Source organism: Saccopteryx leptura, chromosome 5 (assembly GCF_036850995.1).
Source record: "Saccopteryx leptura isolate mSacLep1 chromosome 5, mSacLep1_pri_phased_curated, whole genome shotgun sequence".
NCBI lineage: Eukaryota > Metazoa > Chordata > Mammalia > Chiroptera > Emballonuridae > Saccopteryx > Saccopteryx leptura.
This window is the reverse complement of record NC_089507.1, coordinates 216,684,704-216,709,529: the sequence shown is the minus strand read 5'-3', so window position 1 is coordinate 216,709,529 and position 24,826 is coordinate 216,684,704. Positions and strand designations below refer to the sequence as shown.

General features: G+C 57.1%; 1 protein-coding gene across 4 annotated transcripts in view; it reads right to left on the bottom strand.

Annotated features, from left to right (window-relative positions):
* Positions 1 to 23,160, bottom strand: part of STK35 (serine/threonine kinase 35) — a 35,203-nt gene extending 12,043 nt beyond the window's left edge. For all 4 annotated transcript variants that reach the window (XR_010751474.1, XR_010751473.1, XR_010751475.1 and 1 more), the window contains exons 1-3: positions 22,346 to 23,160; positions 21,102 to 21,708; positions 7,915 to 8,664 (exon numbers count right to left, since the gene is read on the bottom strand). Coding sequence is in view for 1 of the 4 variants with exons in the window: in XM_066384254.1 (XP_066240351.1) it covers positions 7,952 to 8,664; positions 21,102 to 21,708; positions 22,346 to 22,657 (1,632 nt within the window). In the remaining 3 variants the exon portion in view is untranslated. The remainder of the gene's footprint in view (positions 1 to 7,914; positions 8,665 to 21,101; positions 21,709 to 22,345) is intronic.
* Between the last annotated feature and the right edge of the window lie 1,666 nt (positions 23,161 to 24,826).

Genomic DNA, 24,826 nt, shown 5'->3' with positions numbered 1-24,826 from the left:
CTCAGGGACAAGGAACCAGGTCTAGTGCTCCACCGAGGTGCTGGCAGGACCCACCATAGTGCCTACGACACACAGTCACCCCGGAACCAGCAGCAGGCCCCTCCGGGGGGGTGTTCATCGGCGGGGGACGGCTGGAGAGCACATGAACCACACTCGTTCTCGGCCACATGGAGCTCTGCTGGCTGCAAGGCCAAGGACGGGCATGAAAGGAGAGCAGGACTCGGCATGGATGCCCACGGCATGCCCGGGCTAGCTTCCCATCCACTTTCCATGAGCCTTTCAGGAAAATCCTACCGACAAGCGCTAGCAACCCCCCGGTGGACGAGGACTCCCAGGCTGGGAGAGTGAGGCCAGGGGTCACCCTCAGCCCACGGCCCACGCCGGCAGGTGCTCAGCACACGGCTGTGACTGGACAGGTGGAATCTTCCCTTCGGGTTCAGAGCCCCGCCTGGGGCTCCACGTGGAGACCAGGGCCTTGTCTGTGCACCCCACTGCTCCCCACTCCCCACGCCCTGCTGCCTCGCAAACTCCCCTTTCTCTAAGTGTGACCCCCCCCATCCTACCGCAGGGCCTCTCGGGGACCCACTATGCCTGACGGCACTCGCCGAGAGCACCCCCAGATGTTCCCTGTTACTAGGGCTCAGACGTCTGCTGCACTCGGGCCGGGAAGTCCAAGAGAAGGCTGCTAGGCCTCACATCACCCCCACTCCGGGAGGACCCAGGCAGGAGCCAGGAGTCCCCATGTGGTGCGGGGGTGGGGGGCCGGGAGGAGGGGTCCTCCAGGGCCTCTGGTTTTCCGGATGAGGAGCCCCCGGCCTGCAGGAGCGACATGCCCGGAGTCCCAGGGCTGGCTTAGTTGCAGAAGACAGCGCCAGCTTCGGAACCTGGCAGGCCCTCCCAGCTCTTAGGCCTAGATCCAAGCTGTTTGGATCTTTTTGAGGGCAAAGGGGGAAGAGACGAGGCAGCTGGCTCGTGTCTCACAGCTGATTACGTGGCAGAGGGCGCTCCGCCCGCCCGGCCAGTTTCAGACGGAGAGCAGCGGCGTCCCCAGGGGCTGCTGAGCACCGTCCCCGCTGACACCCCGGGGTCTGTGGAGGGGCCGGACATGGGCATCTCTAACAACTCCCTGGGATGCTGCCAGTCTGGGACCAACCGTGAGAGCCACTGTGCTAAGGTGTCACCGCCCTGTGTGCGTGCGCTGAGGGGCGGGAGGGGGTGAGGGGGGGAAGGGAGGGCTGGTCCCAGCTCACAGGACACCTGCTCACAGCCCCCTTGTTTCCGTCCACTGCTAACGTGGGAGCGGCCTTTCTGACCGTGGTCACTGGACCCAGACTGGACCCAGGCCATGTGACCGGCTGTCGACCCTGAACTCACACAGCTGGGTCTGGTGTGGCACCACGGTTATGCCCAAACTCAATAAGACCCTGTGAGTAGGTGGGAAGCTGGCGTTCCAGGGACAGCTGAGCCCCTGCTGTGGGACTCCGGAAGCCCCGGGCTGCAGGGACCCGGGAGGAAGAACTCGGGACAATGTCAGCGGTGACATCTGGACTTCAGTTTAGGCAACTAGAGTAAACTCCCAAGTGACTTTGTTTTCTAAAGGTCAACGTCACCCTGCTGTGTGTCCGGGGTGTGGCTCAGTCACACTCCCACCGCCCCGCAAACAGGGGGCTCCTTCCAGATCTGCATCTACTCCAAGCAGGCCATCTGGTTACTAACAACAAAACGAGCCTTCCCCGGGATGCCCGGCCCTCCCGTGTCTGCTGCGAGCTGGGCCGAGCCGGGAAGGCTCACGCGTCCTGCCCACATCTGTGAGCGCTACACCTCCGGTCCGCGGGCCGCCGGGCCGAGCCTTCTGGGAGGACATGTCTTAGGCATGTCTGAGGAAAGGCAGAAGACGGAGACCAGAGGGTGTTGCACACGACATTTCAGGGTTTCCTTTATGCAAAAGGATGGACGTAAATGCAGAATGAGTCAACGGCTCGCATCATGTGACTCTGCCACCGGAACAGACGGCCGAGACTGCAACCCAACACGGTCCAGAGAAGCCGACCCGCCCGCCGGCTTGCCGCAGGGCCGCGCCTCGTCATCCTGAAAAATCAGGTCACCATTCGCGAGATGACCTGCCTGGGCCCACGTCCAGCTCCTCCGTGCCGCAGGGACACAGCACCACCACGTCCCTCCCCGTGCCCGGTGGCACGTCTGGGTGGCTCTAATCCATCCCTCCCAAGTCCCCAGACATCACTTCCTTTTACAAAGAAACAAAACAGAATTCTGACCTGTGTGCGATGCGGGTTGAGTTACAGCTTTCCCCTGGCACCTCTAACAGAAAGTGAAATTCCTCTTAAGTTGGGAAATTCATTGCTGTATTTTATGGTATTGATTTATTTTAAACCCGCCTGGCGGTTTTAAGGCCTGCCAGGCCTCTGAACCCTGGAATTGCGGCAGGAGGTCTTGGCTCCCTGATTCTGTAGCAGCACTGAGGGCTCGCCGGGGGAACGAGAGGAGGGCCGCCCTCCTTCATCAGCACGGAGCCTCGGTCGCCCCCCAGCTCCTCCCCTCTCCTGCGTGCGCCCCCCCAGCTCCTCCCTCCCCTGCGTGCGCCCCCCAGCCCCTCCCCTCCCCTGCGTGCGCCCCCCCCAGCCCCTCCCCTCCCCTGCGTGCGCCCCCCCAGCCCCTCCCCTCCCCTGCGTGCGCCCCCCCCAGCTCCTCCCCTCCCCTGCGTGCGCCCCCCCAGCTCCTCCCCTCCCCTGCGTGCGCCCCGGCCGTGGCTGCATCGCTGGCTGGGAATTTCTCTAGAACAGTGCCCTCTCCCCTTGCCAGCCGAGTCCTGACAAACCCCAAGATGTGGCCTCTTCACTCGTCACCTGGCCAACAGGCACCTCTATACCTACGTACTTTCAAGAACCAGCCCAAGACGCCACGTCCTCCAGAAAGCATTCTGTCCACTCTTTCCAAGTCACGCCTACTACCGCGCTGCCCCTGTCTCATCCCCACTGCTGCGCCCGTCCCCGCGGGGGCAGCACGAGCTTCTACAGCACCCACACTCCACCGGGCGATGCCCGCTCACCAGGTGGGCCTCGGCCAGGACCTTCCCACCCAGGGCTGCAGGCAGCCACACCAAGGACAGGCAGAAATGATGCAGTCAGTCCCTTGCTCTAGTCAAGGTTCAATAAATGAGCAACAGGGCCACCTGTGTGATGCTGTTTGGAGGGGAACTCAGTCTGCCTCGAAAAATATAGAAACCCATCAGAAGCCGCTGTTAAAGAGGCCGAAGAGGCAGCACGGGCCACGGAATGTTCCGTCAGGAACCCTGTTTCACATCTGACTCTCACAGGCGAGTGGTTCTCAGCTCTCCCACCTGCAGATACAGGCGGGAACAGGAAGCAGCCTGCAGATGCCGTTAGGATAGTAACATACTACAGTCCTTAACTCAGGACTGGAGATAAAAGGGCAGCCCTCTCTGCCCTGCACTCGTCAGGGGCCCTCAGAGCGGGCTTTTGTAACCAGGAACTGTTGCCGCTGCTGGGTTCTCTGTGCACCCGGTGAGAGGACAGGAACCCGAGGCCCCAGCGTCAGGCAGCTGTGCTCACAGCAGGGAGGTGCAGGAGCAGTTCCGAGTTGCCCAGAGGGACGCTGTCTGGGCTGGGAGGAGCCGCGGATGCCAAGGATAACAGGAGCAGCGAAGCCTGCGGCAGGCCTATCCCCTCGCAGATGCTTTGATGTCCTGTAGAGCTTCAAGGGACAGAGCATCCCTGGAGGCCACGTTACATAACCCACGGCTCAGCCGCCTCGCTGACATGGACGCCGCAGGAGCAGGGACCAGAGCGCTCGGGGCTGGCGGACCTCACAGACAGCAGCCTTCCCCACCGGGGTCTCCCAGGAAACGCCGAGACAGGCCAGGCCCCAGAGGACGTCCTGCATGCTGGTCCCTAGGGCCACCAGGCCACCCAGCGAAGGCTGAGCTTAACGTCTCGGGGGACAGAGACGCCAACGACCTGGCGCCCCTCATTCCCTGCGCCCCTCACGCGCACAGCTCCCTGGGGTCTGGGGAGAAAGGCGGAGGCAGGGCTGGACTTCCACTTTACAGACAGGGACCCAAGAGGCTCCGAGGTCCCGGGTCTGCTTGGACCAACGACCTTTACAAGGACTCGCCAGCCCACACACTCCTCCCAATGATCTCTGCACTTTAACTAAAACCCCCACTCTCTAAGAATCTAATCATCCGCTTTGGGTCACTGGCCTCTCCCTCCTCCCACCCTCCCTTTGCTCAAGGCTTCACCAGAGACAGTGGGACAAGCCTCAGGGGTGAAGAATCAAACCTCTAGCTCTGGTCCCTGCGGTAGTTTCGCCTCTCCCATGAAGCCTTCCTTGCTTGCTTACACATCCCTTCGGGCCTCCTGCCTAGCTGTTGACCAGCACTGAGCGTCTCAGAGAACAACGCCCTCCAAGCTGGAAGCTACTGCACCAGGGCCCCCACCTCCACCCTGCCCCCACACCCAGAGGACCCATCTACCCCCTGCGCAGCTGTTTGTTGAATTCAGCTATAAAAGCATTGCGTTTACAGGTGATTCAATGGGGTAACACACCCTACGGGGTCAAGCCAACCATGGCTGTATGCCTACTAGCTCTGTGACCTTCAGGAAGGTACTTACTGACGTAACGAGATAAGGGTCATAAAGCACTTTGCCCAGGGAGGACCTACACGTAACACCATCTCTGGTCAACGCAGGACTGTGCCCCCTTCGGCCGAACCCCTCGGCCTCCACACTCGGGAGGCAGGGCGGCCACGGGGGCTGCAGCCCCAAAGCTACCCTGGCCACCCCCCCAGGGAGGGCAGTCCTGATGGCTGGGCCAGGAAGTCACTCTCAACAGAAGAGACCTGTGGACAGATCTCGTCCTGGGCTCCCCATTTCTCACCTAAAACCACATTTGTAAGTTACCCTCCGTGACTGTGCTCTGGAGACTTCGCTGTCTGAAATGAGCCAGGTCAGCTGAGCCCCTTCTCACTGAGCTTTTACTGTCACTTCTGATGAACCTGCCACTCTGGAACGTGACTCGGTTTGGGATATAATTCCAGCCGAGAGGAAGCAAGTGACCCGAGCGGCTCCCACAGCTTCAGTGTGAGCTAGCATGCTGCTGCGGTCAGACGAGTGGACGTCTGTGAGTCCAGAAGACCACCGGGGCCCAACAAGAGGTGTGACGACCCTCACATTCAAAAACAAAAAGCCTCAGCTCTTGCAAAACAGGAGCAAAATCGGAAACCAGTCACGGGGCCGACCCAGACCCCCGCTTGCTACCCCAGGCCAGGGTACATACAGCACTCGCCACTTCAACAAGAGACTGGCCTGACTGCTCTCTCCGAGGGGAGCAGCGACAGGTCAGGGGGAGCAGCGACAGGTCAGAGGGAGCGAGGACTTCCCTGTGGCCCCTCAGACCACACCCACACGACTGCCTCAGCAGCTGGCGCTGTCTGCTCCAAAGAACCGTCACGCGCAGCCCTGGCTCCCAAAGGCCTTAGTAACCGAGGCCTGTGTATCAGACAGTGAGCCGGCCAGAACGCAGTCCCTCAGCCCCAGAACACCCTCCCTGGTGACATGTGGGCGCTGGCACCTGGGACATCAGGCTGGCTGGCCTCCCATGTTGGGTCAGGCTTGTGGCCGGCTGGCAGCAACCATTAGAAAGGAATTAAGCATCTTTAAAAAAAATGACAAATAAGAGAAAGATAGAATTCATCACTGAGTGACCTTTAAAAATAGATAACTGTCCTCAAACAAGCCATTGGACAGAGTTGCCCTGGGGACAGCTCTGTTTGGGAAAAAAACATTTGGTAAGCACCAGAAGCAAGACCCCCGCGGAAGACCCCCACTTTCAGGAAAAAGCAGGAGACAAGACTTCCACCCCGAGTCAGAAGTGCGCATCTAAAATCCTCCCCTCTACCATTTCATCTAGACCAGGGGTTGTCAACCTTTTTATACCTACCGCCCACTTTTGTATCTGTTAGTAGTAACATTTTCTAACCGCCCACCTGTTCCACAGTCATGGTGATTTATAAAGTAGGGAAGTAACTTTACTTTATAAAATTTATAAAGCAGAGTTACAGCATGTTAGAACATATACTAATTAATTACTTACCAAGTACTTTATGTCAGATTTTTGCCGTTTGGTAGAATAAATCTTTATAAAACAACTTACTCTGGTTAAATCTATCTTTTAATTTATACTTTGGTTGCTCCGCTACCGCCCACCATGAAAGCTGGAACACCTTCTAGGGGGTGGCAGGGACCAGGCTGACCACCACTAGGGGGTGGTAGGGACCAGGCTGACCACCACTAGGGGGGCGGCAGGGACCGGGCTGACCACCACTAGGGGGGCAGCAGGGACCGGGCTGACCACCACTAGGGGGCGGCAGGGACCGGGCTGACCACCACTAGGGGGCGGCAGGGACCGGGCTGACCACCACTAGGGGGCGGTAGGGACCTGGCTGACCCCTGGTCTAGACCGTTCTTACAGGGCGCTTTCACAACCTCTTGTGCATCCCAACAACCTCAATGAGACAAACACGATCCGCTTTATTTCATAGATGATAAAAGCCAGAGAGGTAGAACAACTGGCCTGAAGTCACACAGCCAGTGAACCACAGACACCAGGACTTGGTCCCAGCGAGGCCACCAGGCAGCACTCCTTTCCGAAGGATGCCGTCTTTCCAACCCAAAGCGCACTGCCTTTCACTGCTAGAAAACGGAAACCCTGATTTAAACGGTACTCTGAAACCTACGACCCCAGTTATGGAGGCCTCTCTTCACGGGGCCGGCATGGGGGCCACGTGTGTCTCCTGCGTGCAGCCGGAGTCACAGCTGTGACAACGGTCTAACAGAAAGGCCGGCCGGGAGCCAGGACTCCATCATCTTCATGCAGTATCGGGGCTGATTCTGTCCCGGACCAGCACCGGCCCGCAGACTGGCGGCTGAAAACCACTGATCCATATGACCACTGTTCTCCCGATACCCAAATCGGTGGAGTCCCTCAAGTGCGCTAGGCTCCCTCTGGCTCCGGTCCTTGCAGAGTCTGGGTCTTTACCCGGACTGCTCCCTCGGTGGCCCCAGGTCCCTGCTCTCGCCTCTGAGCACCATCTCCTGAAAGGTCAATGTTCCTTAACACCTCTTCTTTGTTGCAAAGCAGCTGTGATAAATATGAATGTTTCTCTCCTCCATCAAGCTGCAGAATTCATGAGGATGGGGCCAGTTTCCAGTGCTGCTTACCACCGCTGCCCCAGAGCCTGGTACGATACTTGAGGAGGAAAAGCCCACGATAAATGTGGGCAGTAACTTAAATAAGCAAAACTTCCAGGTAAGAACACTCCCTCACGCACTGTTTAGTGCCTAGAAATGGAGAAACCCTCTGATAGCTAAAGAAGAAGGGTGACATTATGGCGGACATGATGAATGTCAGTTATGGAAAGCCACATTTCCACAGCACGGCACCAGGTGAGATGCTCAGACTGGTGTGGCGTCAGAGAGCAGGGACACGCCTGCACCCGGCCAGGCAGAACTGCACGTGCAAACAGGAGGGACGCAGTTAGGGACAGCGTTCATCCTCCGAAAAAAACTGCCCAAACCTTTTTCTTCTGTGCACATTTTCCGCTGTAAGCATTTATTAATTGATGAGGAGAAATATTTCTAGAAAACTCAGCAGACTCAGCTCAAATGCCAACCCCATTCAGGACACCCTTGCAGATGTTCGGCTCACACCTAGAGAATCCCCGTGGCTCCTCCTCAGACTTGGGGCGTCTCGGATAACAAGCACTCAGTTCTCCTGCACCCTGCCTCCCCCGAGACTGCATAGGGCCCACCCCGGGGCCCCGGGCGGAACGCCGGTCCAGGAAGACAGCATGCGCAACAAGAAGCGTACACTCACCTAGTTTAAAAACACCCAAGATGCTTTGCCCTGAATTTTAAGCAGCACATGTGACCTGGTCCATTCTGGTTTCAAGCTCAAAGGCATCGGGCCGGTCCTGCGGGTTAGCAGCTAACATGTCCTTCAGGAGCTGCTTGACCCCCTCAGACATGGAAGTCCTGCGCTTCTGGGGGATGAGCAGCTCCATCTTTGGGTTCTCTAGCAGCGCCTCTCCCACGGGGACGATCTCGGTCCCCTGCTTGATATAGGTCCCCAGGAGCTCCTTCTTGGTCTCAGAGTCAATGAAAGTGATTCTTTCTATCATTGCCCAGATGATAATGCCCAGGGCAAAGATGTCGGCCTTGGCCGTGTAGTGTCCCTCCCAGACCTCGGGGGCCATGTAGAAGTCTGAGCCGCAGGCCGAGGACAGCCAGTACTTATTCACGTTCACATTTTTGCTGTCTTGACTGCCCTCTTTGCCTCGGGGCGCCAGCCCGGCGCAGACCTTGCTCAGTCCAAAGTCCGCCACCTTGAGGACGGGGGCGCCAGAGCGCTCCGTGATAAGGATGTTGTCTGGCTTGAGGTCCCTGTGCACGATGTGGTTTTTGTGCAGGAAGGCAATGGCGCTCGTGAGCTGCAGCATGAAGCTTTTGTTGGTGGCTGGGTCTGGCCTCCGGGACAGGACGTACTGGTTCAGGTCTCCACCTTCACAGAACTCCATGACAAACCAGAGGTAACAGGGCTCCTCAGCATAACCCAGGATCCTTTCTCCTAAATCAAAGGAAGACCGAGAGAGCTTGAGTGAGCGGGCGGGCATACGCACACCACCGTGGGCTACCAGAATGCGGGGTCCTCGGGTGCGAGTGGCTGGGGACCATCGCTCCCGTCCAAGGGGAGCTCCACACTGGCCGGCCAGCTCCACTCACACCGGGTGAGTCGCAGCTAAGGAGACACGGCCGACACAGGCGGTGGGGACCAGCACCGAGCACCTGGACTGGGATGCAGGGCGCCTGGGCGGCAGCTCAGGGTTACACTGGTGAACAGCCAGCCAGGAGGCAACCTGGTTCACCCTTCCCAGTTTCTGCTTCTACTTCTTCCTATCAGTGTCATGTGTAACAACTTACAGAGTGCCTGCACTGGCCCTTGGCCTTCAGATGAGTATTTGCCACTACCTACAGAGGCAGGAGCCAGTGGCCCCATCGGATAAAATAAAGAACTGGAGGCTCACAGAGACTTCAAGAGTGAAGGCTCAACTCAGACTACAAAACCACTGCGTTCCATTATTCCGTCTCCAAATGGGCAGAACCACAGCACCCACGCCCCCGGGCTGGAAGCCCGCCACACACCTGGGACTCCGGCCAGGCAGACGACCTCTCCTCCCTCCTTTCTGACCTGTGTGCCGACTCCTGTCTCTGCACCCAGCACGTGGCCTGGAGGGGCGCTCCGGTCACCAGTTCTCTGCTCGCCCGCCCGCCGCACACCCGGCACAGGGAGCACACGGCACTCCCCGTCGCCACAAAGCTCATTTTCAGGGGACAACAGGCACCTAAACAGCCACCACCGTAAGCCGTGCGCCTGCACTGAGGTCATTTCATGAACAGTGAGAGGTGGCAGGAGCTGCCAGATCTAACGAAACCAGAGGGACAGGACTCAAGTTACCCCAAAAGGACAGGGCAGGCAGTCAATCGGCAAGGAGGGAACTCTAGGCTGAGACGGAACCACTCAGCGGGACGAAGAACAAACGGACACGAGGTGTGTAAGCGGCAGTCTGGCGGGGACAGCGCGTCCGAAGCAGAGGGACAGGTGGAATCAAGTTGTGTGGCCTGAAACCCCAGGTCTGTCTTTCCTTTTGAACTTCAGAAGCACCAGGGCAGCTGGGGACCAGCATCTCCAAGCACACCCCAATATTCTCTATGAAATAACGCACAGCACACCGTGGCCTCACTGGATGACCACCAGTGCCTGAGAGCGAAGCCTCAGTGGACAGCTGTCTTACTCAGCTGACGGGGCCGGGCCTGTCCTAGATCACGTGAACCGTTCATGACCAAGCCAGGGCCTAAGGCCAAGTCCTCTGAACCCCATTTCAGCGTCTCGAGTCTACTAAAAGTCGAGGGCTGCTCCTCCTCGCAGAGCCTCCTGGAGGGTCCCCTCATCACCGACCACTTAGTCTCTGTTATCAGGGCACTGTGGTCCGGGACGCCCTCCTCCCCACTCAGCCCACCGAGACGCCCAAGGCCCATGGTCTGCCGCAGCCAGTGCGTGGGGAGTTCCAGGTTGAGGCAGTAAGACGGGCAGGCAGAAGCACTCAGGTTTCTGACCACGACCTGACAGGCGTCATTTCCCCTGCAATTGTACAATTTGTTTGTTTATATTACTCATAATCAAAGCGATACAGGTAGAACCAGTTTAGAGCAGATGGGCTTTTGGGGTTTTTTTTCTAAGTCCGCTGTTTCCCATCTCACGACTGTCTGTCTAGGTCACAGCTCTCCTGGGCCCAGGCCCTCCGTCTAGAGACACCAGCAGATGAGGTGGTGATTGGAATTCTGAATCAATGAAGACACATAAACAGGAGGACAAGAAATGTCTGTGGCAGTGGAGCCAGAAAGGAAACGATTAAAAAGCCATCCAATCCCTTCTCGAAAGGCCACATCAGAAAACAGTGCAACTTTTTCACTGAGGCAGTGGGGAAACAGAGGGTGGGAGGGACGATTATTTTATATACAGAGTTGGGAACTATGGCAACCAAAGTGGAAGGAAAACAAGTCTGCAAAACAGACTACAGTGTAAGTCCAGGTGGTGAGAACCCTGGGGAAGAGACGGGGTAAAGATGCCCCACGCAGGCGCGTGGGTGGGGCGGAGGGGACCCTGGCGGGTGGGCGGAGAGCTTGCTCCGGGGAAGGGGCCTGGCTCAGAGGTGCTGGGGGAGGGGTGAGCACTGGGGAGGAGCCATTCTCAGGAGCACACACAGCCTCCATGGGCACGGCAGATGGCGAATGGGGCCACCGCCAGTTGTCCTAGCGACAGAGAGCCCTTCTCCGCGGAGGCGCGGTTCCCCAGAAGCTGCAGCACGTTTCAGGCAGAAGCCCCCGCCCACCCAACACAGGAGCGGCAGGCTGGAGTTCCCACCGCTCCCCGCAGGCAGGCTGGCCGGCCACTGCGTCACCTCAGCACGATGGCAGAAGGATGGGGCCCTCGAGGCATCCATTGCTCTCGAGCCGCAGGCCGAGCTGACATCAGGGGACGAGCACAGACCAGGCGCGAGGAAGTCCCACGGGTTCACTGGACCCTCAGGTCAAAGGAAAACACGGGGAGACTGAGGCAGGACGGTCAGACGCTGGGCAAGTCCCTGAGCCTCAGTCTTGTCATCCAGCAGACGAGGATGACACTGCTCCACAGAGAACTGTGAGTTAGGTCACAGGCCTGAAACAGGTCTTGCAAGTGTAAGATCCTCTGAGAGCATCACATCCTGACTGTCACCAACATCATTACCCCTCCTGGACCCCAGCCTAGTCCAAGGAAGTGACCGATTTCAGTGACGCCAGTGCTGGAGGCCGTGTGTCAGACAAAGGATGAGCCTGGTCGGAAAACGGAAGTGATGGTCACACGTCCCAGTTCTCAGGCTGCGACAGCCAAACTCCATGGAGCGCCCGCCTACGGACACGCGCCTGATGCCCAGGCGATCCCGCTGCTGAGCAGCCCAGACCTAATCTCATCATTTACCTGGGGACTGTGAAAGGGAAAACAGGCAGAAACTTCAGAGATTACCAGACGCTGGTTCTGAAATGACACTGATCCCTGGAGATCCAGAATGCCACTGGGGTTCGCTGGGCGGAGTGGGCTCACGGAGCCTCAGCACTGCCCCCCACTGCAGCGGCCCCGGGGGCCCGGGCCGGCCTACGGGGACTCCCCAGTTTCAGGATGCATCATGGGAACAGAGATACACAGCAACTAGTAGAATTCCCAGATGACATTTACAGTTCTTGAATAGGAAAGAAAGTTTTGGAAATTAAGTTTTGTAATTCCCTTGTTTAGTATAATCTGATGGTTCTGCTCTGTAAGACTGATTAGAGTTAAAACATGAGCTTCCCGGCGGGAGAAGCAGTGGGAGTGTTATTCAGAGGTGGTGAGGATTCGAGGGAAATGAACCTTTGGGAGCGCACCAGGTCCCAGGTGCCATTTTAAAGGCCATTCATTGTGTGACACTGCTTTGGAGGCGGGGGCAGGGGGAGAAGGGCGGAGCGCTGGCCGCAGACCACCGCCCAGAGGGGCAGCGCAGGGCGTGGCCTCCCCAGCCACGCTCCCTCCCGGGTCACGGGGGCTTTGACGAAAGAGGCAGACCCACCACCAGGAGGGTTCTGACCTCCTCCCCCAAGTCCAACGGAGAGGAGACCGTGCAGCCAACTCTGTACCCCCAGACCCACCCTGTGCCACCCCTCATGGGGACAGAGAACAGGGCGGGGCCGGAATCAAGCAGGTGTCTCCCAGAAATGAGATCTCATCACTCAGAGGAAGAGGAAGCGTTGGAATCTGTCTCCCAAAAACGCAGCCTCCTCTGCCCAGACCCTTGAGGCCGGCACGCTCAGCGTTAGAGGAAGTCGGTATGGACCGTATGGAAAGGCAGCAGCACCTCGAAAGGGACACAAAATAGCCAGGATTTTACCTCCCATTCCGAGTCCCAGCCTCCTCCGCCGTTCATTACCCGGCTCTCGTCAATTCACCGAAACCTCCATAGAACGGTGCTCGGCAGACACCGGAGCGCCCGGAGTTAAGAAGTGGTCCCCGCTTTCTAGAGGGTCCTGGTCAGTCAAGAAGACTGGCCGCAGCGCGGAGAACACCCAGGGCGCCGTTCGGCCCGAGCAACAGGAAGAGGCGGGGAGGGAGGGGGGGGGAGGCGGGGAGGGAGGTGGGGAGGGAGGAGGGGGGGAGGCGGGGAGGGAGGGGGGGAGGGAGGAGGGGGGGAGGCGGGGGGGGGAGGTGGGGAGGGAGGGGGGGAGGTGGGGAGGGAGGAGGGGAGGAGGCGGGGAGGGAGGAGGGGGGGAGGCGGGGGGGAGGCGGGGAGGGAGGAGGGGGGGAGGAGGGGGGGAGGTGGGGGGGGAGGCGGGGAGGGAGGAGGGGGGGAGGCGGGGAGGGAGGGGGGGGGAAGGCGGGGAGGGAGGAGGGGGGGGGGAAGGCGGGGAGGGAGGGGGGGGAGGCGGGGAGGGGGGAGGGGAGGGAGGAGGGGGGGAAGGCGGGGAGGGAGGCAGGGGGGAGGCGGGGAGGGAGGAGGGGGGAAGGCGGGGAGGGAGGAGGGGAGGGAGGCGGGCCGAGAAGCCCCGCCCACGCGGCCCACGAGCTGCCTCCCAGGATGGACGGCCCAGCGCACAGCGGCCGGGCGTGGACAGCGGAGGACCTGACCCACCTGGAGCAGTCACCGGGGACGCAGCAGCCGGTGTCCGGCCATGAGACACGCTCTCTGGCGGACAAAGGGACTTGAGGTTTGACTGTAAGACACGGGAAGTAACTACAAGTTCTTGATCTAGTCTAGAAAGACGTCCTGCTTATTGAATCTAAGAAGTCATCCATTTTTAAGACAGGCCACATAAGTAAGATCTGCAGGCTGCTGTCACCGCCATGGTGTGCCATCGACTACGCACAGTTCCGACTTCAGGGAAGTTAGTGTGTGAAGGAGCATGCCTAGAATGGATGAAACAAGTTCCCTCTGGAGGTACCAGGAGTTGAGGACGGGAGACTGACCAATGAGAGGCCAAGAGACTCATCAGGAGGTCTGAAATGCCAGAGGGGGGGGTGAGAAGGGGTTTGAAAGAAAGAGGTCTTAGAGCTTTGGAATCAACAGCACTTAGAGCTTACCACATGTTAGGAGTGATGGACAGGAGAATGCAGAGTCCCCCAGTCAATCCTGTCTACTTACTCCAGACTCCTCTCCTCTTAGATGACAATAATACCCCTTTCGCAGGTGAGGAAACTGAGCCTCGAAGACTGACGAGCTTGCCTGGGGCCCCGAAGCCAGTCTGGGGCAGGCCCTGGAGTCTCTGCAGCCGGGATCCCCGACCGACACCCCACGACTGCCTCGTAATGCCGGCAGCAGAATCTGACACTACACGTCTCACTCCCACTCTGACCTGCGCCCAAGGGGGTCAGTGTCCACCCAGCCCCCTCCTGCCCCTGGCGCCGACCGCCAGCCCACAGACACTGGGCCCCTTTCCAGTGGAGGGCTATCATCGACTCCAGCATGCTGAGACGCTGGTGAGCAGCAGGTTACCACCAATCTGAGAGACGCTCAATCCATGAGCAAAAACCCACTCAAGCAATTTATTCCAAGAGTACCAAAAAGCCAAAAAACAACAAAAACAAACAAAAACTGCAGCTATCACCAATAGCAACAAAAAAAAAGGCACAGTGTGCACCCAAACCAGCCAGAACCAGCGCCCCACACGGCACAGGGAAAGTGAAGAGTGTAAACAAACTTAAAAATAAAGAAATCAATAAAACGAAGAGCTGGGAACCACTGTCCAAGAGCAGCTACCAGTTAACTCTGGGATTACTATTTGGTTGGATGCTCTAAAAGGCCATGGTATACTTCACCAAAGTTTACCTGAATAAAAAACCATGTCATAAGCAAGTTTAATGTGAAAAACAAACAAACATGAAAGTTATCGTGTTGAAGAAAAAGGGCTGGAAAGGGGACTGGGAAGATGAGCTGACCTGGGCGAGAGCCACCCTGGGCTGACTAGTTACGGGCTGGACACGTGTGTCTGGAAGAAGCGGCCCAGCTGAAGGTCGGCCGAGAAGCTGCTGCAGACGGGACCCACTCAGGACACCTCCCAAGGAGGGAGCCCAGACCAGCCTCGGTCCCAGCACACTGACCTTGGGCTGTCCCTGTAAGTCTGGGGCCAGAGACAACACTGGCCGGTGTGTTCAAAGTACTTCCCAAGATTAGTCCAATGTCATCGGGCCCCAGAAAACGGACCCCTCGGGCGGCTGCCAGGGCAACAAGCAGTGTCCTGCCGATGCCAAGGGGCAGCTACGCCCCCGCAGGCCTAGCAGAAGGACAAGGTGACAGCAGGCCGGGGTCAACACGGTGGCTCCGTGACCCTGGCAGACGGCTTCAGAGCCCATGAGCTGCTTCCCTTTCCACACATGGGGAGCAGACAGCCGCCTCGGCCGCCACCGCGAGGCTCGGGGGCGACACGCAGAGCCTCCCGCACGGAGCCGGGCACCACAGCAGCCACGGCCGAGTGCTAACCAGGGCACCGTGTCTGGACACCACTGGCAGCTGTCCGGTGTGGTCCTGAGACGGCCTGTCCAGAACAAGGACACCGGGAAGCCCGTCCGGACGGACGTGAGAGCCCGACGCTTCACGGCAGTGGCACCAGACAGGTGCTCGACCCTGACGGGTCTTCATTTTCTCGGGTGTGAGACCAGGTCACAAAAATGCCAGCTTAACGCGGAGAGGATTGCAGGAGAGCACACATCTGAGAATGTGGTGAGGCTAGCTGTTAATCCTTGGACATTGCAGAGATCGTGTCAAACATGCAGCTTCCACCAGCCGAGCAGAGCGGCGTCACCCACGGCGGCAGGGGACACTTCTCCCTCCGTCAGCAACGGCCTTCCTCCCCGCCAGGCAGCCTCTGACTGACCTCACAGCCCACCCTTCCCTCCCCTACAGGAAGTCCAGGCTCTGCTGCTGGCCCCCAGCACGCCTCTCTCAGGCTGCAGCGGAGTTGCAGCTGGGGGCCATGCCCGGCTCCTCCCATGGACATGGACGGGGTGGCCAATCTCTGGGCTCCGCAGGGCACTGCACACCCAGCACTCAATAACTGGTGGAAAGAATCAAGATGAGAACTCTGAGCTGGAGAGGCTTAAGAGGCAAAGTTCCAGACCAGGGAATGCAGAACATGGAAATTAAAGACACCCAGAACTCGAGAGTCGCCAACCTAAGGCCAAACCGGAGCCGAGGTTGAAAACAGCCTGACGTTCTAGGCGGAAGCTGAGCTCTCTGAGAGTTGACACAGTGTTAAAAGCCCTGCTCAACGCAGCTCCAATTAAGTAAGGGCTGTTTCCATCTCCTGGGGCTGGGAGCTAAGTCCCCCATGCGCGGGAGGAAGGCAGCTGTCTGGAAGCAGGAGAGAAGTCTGTGTGGTTGTCCCCAGACACTTGAGCGTAGACCAGAAAGGAGGTAAAGGGTGCTGGCAGCCACACTGCCACAAGGCACCAAGAGAAACCAGCAGAGTCACTGACGCTGATTAACGTATAATTAAAAATAAATAGTAGCCGTTAGTTGTGTAAAACATAATCATGCTTATTTAACAACCCGGGAAAACAGAACCACCCAGAACACGAACCACCAGTCCCAAGTGCAGCACAGTCAGCGAGGAATGTGGACCCGGTCCAGAACGCCTGGGCTGGTCAGCTGTTTTACCTGGGCAATTCCACTAACCTCAGGGCCCCCCTGCCTCATCTGTAAAGCAGGGATAATTATAATATGGACTTCCAACGGTTTTGAGGACTGAACGAGCCACTTAAGAGGTGTAAAACCTTCAGAATAGACCTAGCACACCACAATCAGCACGTTTTAGCTCTTGTCTGCAGGTGAAACTGGGAGCAAGCCCAGGCCTGACTTCAAGTCAACACCGGTGTTCTATACTGTGTCCTGTATTCCCAAGGCCGCTATCGTCACCTTTTATCTACGTCACTGTCAGGACAGCCAAAGATCACCATTCAGTGCTCTGCCTCTCCCCAGGGATCTCGTCTCTGTATAACTGAGGCCCCGGGCAGCAGTAGAGAACTCGGAGCTGCTTTCTAGGGCCTGGGCAGGGCTGGCCTGGTGCTGAGCCTGAGGCGCCCCTGCGCACTCCACAGGCTGGGGGCAGTTTGCCGGCCAACAACCAATCCACTGCTGAGGCCGCAGTCCTCCTCCCCGGCGACTCCGGCAGCTGAGCTACTCCTGCAGCTGAGCTACTCCCGCAGCTGAGCTAGGCCTCCCTTCTCCGCTGCCCTGCAGCCGCGGTCCTCCTCCCCGGCGACCACGGCAGCTGAGCAAGGTCTCCCTTCCCTGCTGCCCTGCAGCCGCGGTCCTCCTCCCCGGCGACTCCTGCAGCTGAGCTACTCCCGCAGCTGAGCAAGGTCTCTCTTCCCTGCTGCCCCTGCGGCCGCAGTCCTCCTCCCCGGCGACTCCCGCAGCTGAGCTACTCCTGCAGCTGAGCTACTCCCGCAGCTGAGCAAGGTCTCCCTTCCCTGCTGCCCTGCGGCTGCGGTCCTCCTCCCCGGGGACTCCCGCAGCTGAGCTACTCCCGCAGCTGAGCGAGGTCTCCCTTCCCTGCTGCCCTGCGGGCATGCACACGGGCCGCTTCCGCTGTTTCCCAGGCTACCCATCACTTCGTGACCTTGCTCTGTGGCCACCTGGGCAGGTCTGCTGCCCAAATGAGGAGACTTTGCAGAGCCTCTTGGAATACATGCCTGGGTCACGGTCATCACAGGCACTGGTGCAGATGCGACTACCCCCACGGGCCAAGATTCCCACCCGTGTCAGCCTCCTAATGGCACCTTGAGAACAGCAAACATCAAAAAATCAGTAAAGCCTGACCAGGCGGTGGCACAGTGGATAGAGCATCAGACTGGGATGCAGAGGACCCAGGTTCGAGACCCCGAGGTCGCCAGCTTGAGCGCGGGCTCATCTGGTTTGAGCAAAGCTCACCAGCTTGAGCCCAAGGTCACTGGCTCGAGCAAGGGGTTACTCGGTCTGCTGAAGGCCCGCAGTCAAGGCACATATGAGAAAGCAATCAATGAACAACTAAGGTGTTGCAACGCACAATGAAAAACTAATGATTGGCCTGACCAGGTGGTGGCTCAGTGGATAGAGCATCGGACTGGGATGCAGAGGACCCGGGTTTGAGACCCTGAGGTCACCAGCTTGAGTGCAGGCTCATCTGGTTTGAGGAAAAAGCCCATCAGCTTGAACCCAAGGTCGTTGGCTCTAGCAGGGGGTTGCTCGGTCTGCTGAAGGCCCGCGGTCAAGGCACATATGAGAAAGCAATCAATGAACAACTAAGGTGTTGCAACGCGCAATGAAAAACTAATGATTGATGCTTCTCATCTCTCTCCATTCCTGTCTGTCTGTCCCTGTCTATCCCTCTCTCTGACTCACTCTCATCTCTGTAAAAAAAAACAAACCACAAAAAAAACCATAATAAAGACACTTAAAAAAAAAGTCAGTAAGCAGAGCCAGTCTTTACCAAGTTCGGATAAGTTAGGTTCCAGCTTTCTAATTTGGTTTCAGGAGCCTTGAGTGGTCCTGCATTTTTTTTGCCCCTAGAATCAGTGTGCGCTTCAGAGCAGCAGAATCCTGAGTCTGACAGCGAGCTCGGGCTAGCCTGCTCTCCTCTAAGTGGCCGTAATCCTGAACTTAGCTTAAGGCACTTTCAGAACAGGGTCCTTTAGCAATGAACACAAGGAGATGAAAACGAACTGTGGAAGTCTTTACTTTCTGTGAAAAGTATTTAAAAGATAAATAACGACACCAACTCATCAACCAAATTATTTACAGACTGCTAATGTGGCTTTAAAACTCCTGGGAGCCGGTCTGAATGCCGGCACTGGGGCCAGTCCTTTGGGGCAAGTCCTGTGCCTTGTATGGGCTTTGGTTCCTCCCCTGTGAAACACAAGGCCAGCTCAGACATCTAAGCCTGCTACTGATTCTGAAGCTCCTGCTGTCACCTAACGCTCTGGGTAGGGTTTGTCTGGTGCATGTTGAGAGAGAAAGAAAGGACAGAGACAGAAGCCTATAAAACAAAGTTGGAGAATACCAAGAACTGCATTAAGAGGCTTCCCTTTCCTCTTGGCTATGGGATTACTAATCTGTCAAATAACTCGTTAAGACTCTAGAAATGCCTTCTGAGTATTCACCAGAGGGTTCATACTGATGGGGGAAGCACTATTCTCTATTTGGCCCAGCTGTGAAACCCACCTTCCCCCGTGCTCCAAGGATCACCTGGTTGGTCCTCCGCCCCCTTCTTTCAAGCCCACTTTCCTTGCCAACTTCTGACTAACTTCTGATTCTCATCCCTGTTGACTTGGTACAAACAGAGACCTTTTAGTAAGCCAACTTGCTTTTTTCTCCTGTGAACTTGATTAGTATTTAAGTCCTCAAACTTTTCAAGTGAGTTCCTTTGGGCAAATCTAGACCGCTGATTAACCACAGCGAAGGAGAAGACAGTCTGGGGATGTAGGGAAGGGCCTGTCCGATGCAGGTGGGCTGAGGCACACCCCGCTCTGTGGCCCCACACTGGACTGCGCCTCAGGGAAGGGCCTGTCCGATGCAGGTGGGCTGAGGCACACCCCGCTCTGGGCCCCACACTGGACTGCGCCTCACAGACGTTCTGGAAAAGGTGGCTTCCGTGGACTGTCCACTGAAGGACAGAGCCGAACCACATTATCTCCAAGACTCCTTCCAGCTCTGACATTTCTGCGTGATGTCGGTATGCTGTCAAAGCGGCAGATTACGACTACTAAACTTGAGAGGCTTAGAGCCAGGAGAAGGGAGTTCTTTGGGTCTTTGTTCTCCACTTTAAAAGCAAACAATTGTCCTTCACTTTAATATTAACACCAAAGACAACAACAACACCCCAAATGCTTGCTGCTGCTCCCCACATTAGCGCCTGACATGTCAGTTACTAGTGTCACAAGCGGAGGCTACTCTTGAGCGTTTTATCTCAGAGCCCAGAACATGACATGACCCATAATAGAGGCTCAAATATATGTAAGACTCCAAACTACTGAACAGGACATATTAAGTATGTCATCTCAAGCAAAATATTTCATTTCTCCAGGCCTGTTTTAGTTCACAGAGGAAGGAAGAAAATACCAGCGTTTCTGTCCACTTGGTGTTTCTGACCCCACAGGAAATAGGATGTGCTCCATGGGCAAACAAGTTTGGGATCAATCTATAGGATCTCAAAGTCAGGCAGAAGCTCTACACGAAATGCCCTATCCAACCCCACCCCAAATCCTACCCCCGTCCTTAAAGGCCAGCTCTAGTTTGCCCTGGTGTAGGCAGGGCACCATGCCCACTGGAAAGGGTCTCTAGGCTTGAATCAAGACAGATCTGGATGCACAACCCCTGACCTCTAACAAAAAGTGAAGAAACAGGAGCATAATGTGACTTCCTTTACACGCCGGTTAACCTTCATCAACTATGTCTGCTCGTGTCTGATCCTGAATTTCTTCATTTCCCCACTTACAGAAAGAGGGGACGACTTTCAGAATTATCGCCCAGAGTCCCTTCTGGAAGATATCTAGGACATAGTTGGGACCCACACTGGTAACCTCTCCCCCTGACGAAGTCCCCTCAGACCCTTCTGGCCCGCTCCTGTCTGAACAAATCCATGGCTTCCTCTGGCACAAACAAGATCCATGAGCATTGAGGACTTAGGATGGACACACTGCCCAACTGTAGGGAAAACTTGGGAAAGTAGAGGACTCGTCTTCCTAAGGACTGCCAAGCCGCCCTGCCTTCCTGAGTCCTGTCTTTCCTATAAGTAAAAGCACTTATAGGAAATGCGAGCCTCAAAGAGTTAAGAAGTACATGAAGAATGTAAAGTGGACCAAAAAAAAAAAAAAAAAAAAAGTTAGATATTATTATGTGACAGTGCTGAGCCCATCTGTGGGGTTATCATTCTAAAGGTCCTGGAGGACTTAGCCAGAAAACAGACAGTTTGTGTGTCCCTCCCAGGACGAGGGGCTGGTGGTCTCAAAGGAAAAGGCAGACAGACTAGAAGAGTCTGGGGGGGGAAGCTGGGGGAGGGGGCTGTGCGGGTACCTGGAACCAGGCAGGGAGGGGTCCCCCCAGGTTCAGCGAAGTTTTCTTTTCTGTTTGCTTTGGGAGGGAAAGGGAAGAGGCCTTCCAGAGCGCGGTGGAGGGGGTGTGGGGGGCTTCTGCAGTTCTTCCACCAACTCTGAACCCAACCCTCCTCCACACCTCCTCGACCCATCTTACAAAAACTACACGTTTCATAATAATGGCTCACCCGTCGTCCTGAGCACTTCAAGACAATAGTCAGAACTTAAGCGAACGCTTGTCATGAAAATAGCAGCTAATGACTGTGCAGGGGGGGTGGGGGTGGGGGCACAGGACTCATCCCAGTATCCCAGAGAGGAGGGTGTGTCTGGGCCCCGAGCGGGGGGTCCGAGCCCGGACCGGCCGCGGCTCCTACCTTTGAGCGAGGTCTCCACCAGGCGCAGGTAGAGCTGCGAGTTCTTGTTGCCGTGGCTCATGCGCTGGGCCAGCCCGTTGCGCTGCAGGACACACTCCTCGAACTGCACCACGTTCTGGTGGCGCCGCTTGAGGCTGGTCAGAGCCCAGAATTCCGCCAGCGCCAGCTCCACGTTTTCCGGGGCGTCGCAACGGATCTTCTTGACCGCCACCCGGGCCCCGCTGCGCCCGGCCACTGCCTCGTACACCACGCCGTAGCTGCCGCGCCCGATCTCGGCCAACAGGCTGTAGCGCGGCCGCTCGGACCCGCCGCCGCCGCCCTCCGGCCGCCGCCGCCGCGCCAGGTAGGCCTCGCCGGGGGCCTCGGCCGCCACGGGATCCATGGCCTGGGCCGCAGCCGCCGGCCTCAGCTTCGCGCTGGGCGCCCGCAGTACTGGGCTTCGCCTTTTCCGCTCCGGGCTTTGTGTACCTCGGCGGGCGCCGTCCTCCTTCCCCGTTTCCATGGCTTCGGGCGGCGGGGGGAGCAGCAACGGCGCTGCCCAGGCCCCCTCTGCCTCATCCCTCCGTCCGGCCCCGGGACGCGGAGGAGCGGGAGCTTGGATTGCGACCTGTGGGTGAAAGAAGCGATTAAACGAGCAGGCCCAGGCTGCGGGGGAGGCAAGGAGCGCAGGCCACAGCGCGCCCCACCTCCTCCTCCTCCTCCTCCTCCTCCGCCTTCTCCAGTCCCGGCCGCCGCGGCCCCTTTAAGACGGAAGCCACCGCCGCCGAGAGAACCAAGGAGGGGCGGGGTCAGCGGGAAGGACGAAACCACATGTTGCGGCTTCGAGGGGAGCCGCAAAGAAAAAGCAACCGTCTCCCTCCTTCTCCGTTCATTTATCGTGTAGGAGTAGGAAACACAACAACTACCAGCCTTTGCGATGCACTAACACTGCTTTCAGACACACTGCGGCCTATGGCGCTTTTCCTTCCCGCCCGCCTCCCAGTGGTACCCCCCCTCCCGGCGTCCCGCCTAGTGCCCTCCAGCGAGTCAACCGTCCATTGAATGGAGCTCGAGCGGAGCCCAGCGGGCCGGCCCAAGTCCCCGAGGGCGGCGGGTGGAAGGGGGCTGGCTGGGAAGTTCGGCGTCCCCGCGCGCGCCAGACGCGGAGCCCAGCTGCCCTTCCCAGCCCTTCCCAAGGGCCCGAGGCGGCGGGCGAGCAGCTCCAGCTCCGGCGCTGACTTTCCCTCCGCAGACCGCAGCCTTACCTGGCCCAGGCCCCTCCACTTCCGGGCGGCCGGTTTCCCCCGTGGAGCCCCGGGCTGGGGATGGTCCGCTCCCGGCCAAGGCTGCCTTCGGTCCCCAGCAGCGCGAGAGGCAGCGGCCCGCGCTCGGCGTGCGCCGGAACCTGCTGCTGCTGCGGCGGCGGCTGCTGCACTGGGGGGAGCAGCGGCGCGCGCGGGGCAGAACCCGGCGTCGGGGCTCCCGCTGCTCTCCACGTGTTCGCGCCATCTGACCCTTTGAAAGAACCTTTTTATATAAGGCGCTCTGCCCGCGGGCGGGGGCTCCTGGTGGCCCATTCCCCGGAGGCGGGTCGCGCGCGCGCGCGCGCGTGCACCACCGAGACGCCGGGGTTCTGCCCAGGTCGACCGAGCAGCCGCAGCCGCAGCCGCGGCCGCGGGGCCCAATCACAGGCGAGAACAACCAACCTACAAAAAAGTAGGCGCCAAATTCCCGCGGCCGAAGCAGCCTTGGCTACACCGCACCCTCCTCTCTCCTCGCGGGGTGCTGCGTGAGGTCGAACCTGCACGCCGTAGGCGCCTAATAAATACCGATTGGTTGACCGGATTGGTCGGTTTGATTGATTTATAGCTCCTGCCTGGGAACCGCCGGGATTAGGTTGGAATCGACAGCCTGCCTCCAGTTAGCCCCCCCCCCCCCCCTTGATCTTGAGTAAATCCTTTCGCAGATCCGAGCCTCATTTTCCTCTCCTGCAAAATAGATAGACTGAGCCTTACCTCCCAGGGTTGCATGGATTTTTGAGTATTTTGTTTACTGCTACTGTATACCCCTATGCCCAATATTTGTTAGCTGAATCTACAGATCACTTATTAAATCCCTATAATGTGCTGGGCACCATTTAAGTCGTTGGGGAAAGAGCAGCGAACAACAGTTTCTGCCTTAGTTGAGATTCTGTGCGACGGGAGACGACAGATCATGTAGGTCACCTTGGGCAAGTTCATCAGATTTCTAGTGTCTGCATTCCTCATTAGTAAAATGAGAAGAACCGTAGTTGCAGGATTCACTGAGGTTATACAATTAAAGCACCTCAGACAAAGATGGGCCTTGCACACAATAAATGTTAGGTATTATTAAAAACACTGGATAGCCCTGGCCAGGTGCTCAGTTGGTTAGAGCATCCTCCAGATATGCCGTGGTTGCCGGTTCTGTCCAGGTTCAGGGCACATACCAGAGTCAACCAATGAACGCATGAATAAGTCGAACAGCAAACTGATCTCTCTCTCTCTCTCTCTCTCTCTCCATATATATATATATATATATATATATATATATATATATATAATATATTTATAATATATAGATAGCTGGCAAATCAATAAATAAGAATTAAACACAGGATAACTTGTGACAGGTGTGATGGAGAAAAAGAATGAGCTAAAGCATGCCCGGGGGTTGGGGACAGCCCACTTCTGATAAAGTTAAAGGCTGTATTTTTATATGTAAAATTCCAAGGGTATGTATACATTGCAAGAATAGTAAAGACTTCTCATATATTTTTCAACCAGAATAGCAAATTGTTATATTTTGATGCATTTTCATTACCATTTTTTCTCTTGTGTACGTGTGTGTGTGTGTAAACCATGAATTTTGTTTATTCCTAAATCATTTTAGAATACGGTTCAGACTTCACGTCCCTTTATCACCATATACTCTGTGTGTATTTCCTGGGAGCAAGGACATTCTCGGGCATGATCTCAGAACAATGATCAATATTGGGGATTTATAAGGATATGATTCTTTTATTTAATACATCTTCTATATTTACATTTTTTTAATTGTCCCAATAATGTCCTTTAGGGTGTCCCCTAGGATCCAATTCAGGATCACTTGTTACATTTAGCTGTCATGTTTCTTTCGTTCCTTTAAAGTGGAAAGGTAATTAGAAGTCAGAGTGGTGACGCTCTCTTCCCACACCCATACTTCAGGGGGTGAAAACCAGCCTGGGGGGGTGGGTTTCCAGAAGAAAAAGCAGGGACTCCGGCCTGGGAGGGAAAGGTTGGGTGGCAGGGAGGACTATGGAAGGATGGGAACTGGGAGAGGGAGCCGAAACGGCCCTAACAGGCAGAGGAAAAGGGCAGCGGGAAATGAGGGGGCAGGGCTGGGGGCTGGAGGTGGCCTGGGACTCGGGCAGAGAATCATGGGAAAGGGCCTTTGTGGTGGGCGGGGAGCTGGAGGGGGAAGGGGTTAAGGGAGGGGAAGCAGACAGGGGTCTAGGAGGAGGACTTCAGAGGGCCGTGGACAGAATCTTGGGGGCCATCTTTAAGAAGAAGCGAGCTCATTGCGCTGCCCAGCACCACGCGCGCAGCTGACAACAACTAAGCGGGAGAGACGGTTTGTCCCCGTTTTACGAATGGCAAGATTGAGCCTCAGAAACGGTGACATCACAAGCGAGTGGAATGGCTGGGATTTGAACCCCGACAGCCTTAGGTTTCTGTAGCTAAGTTCTT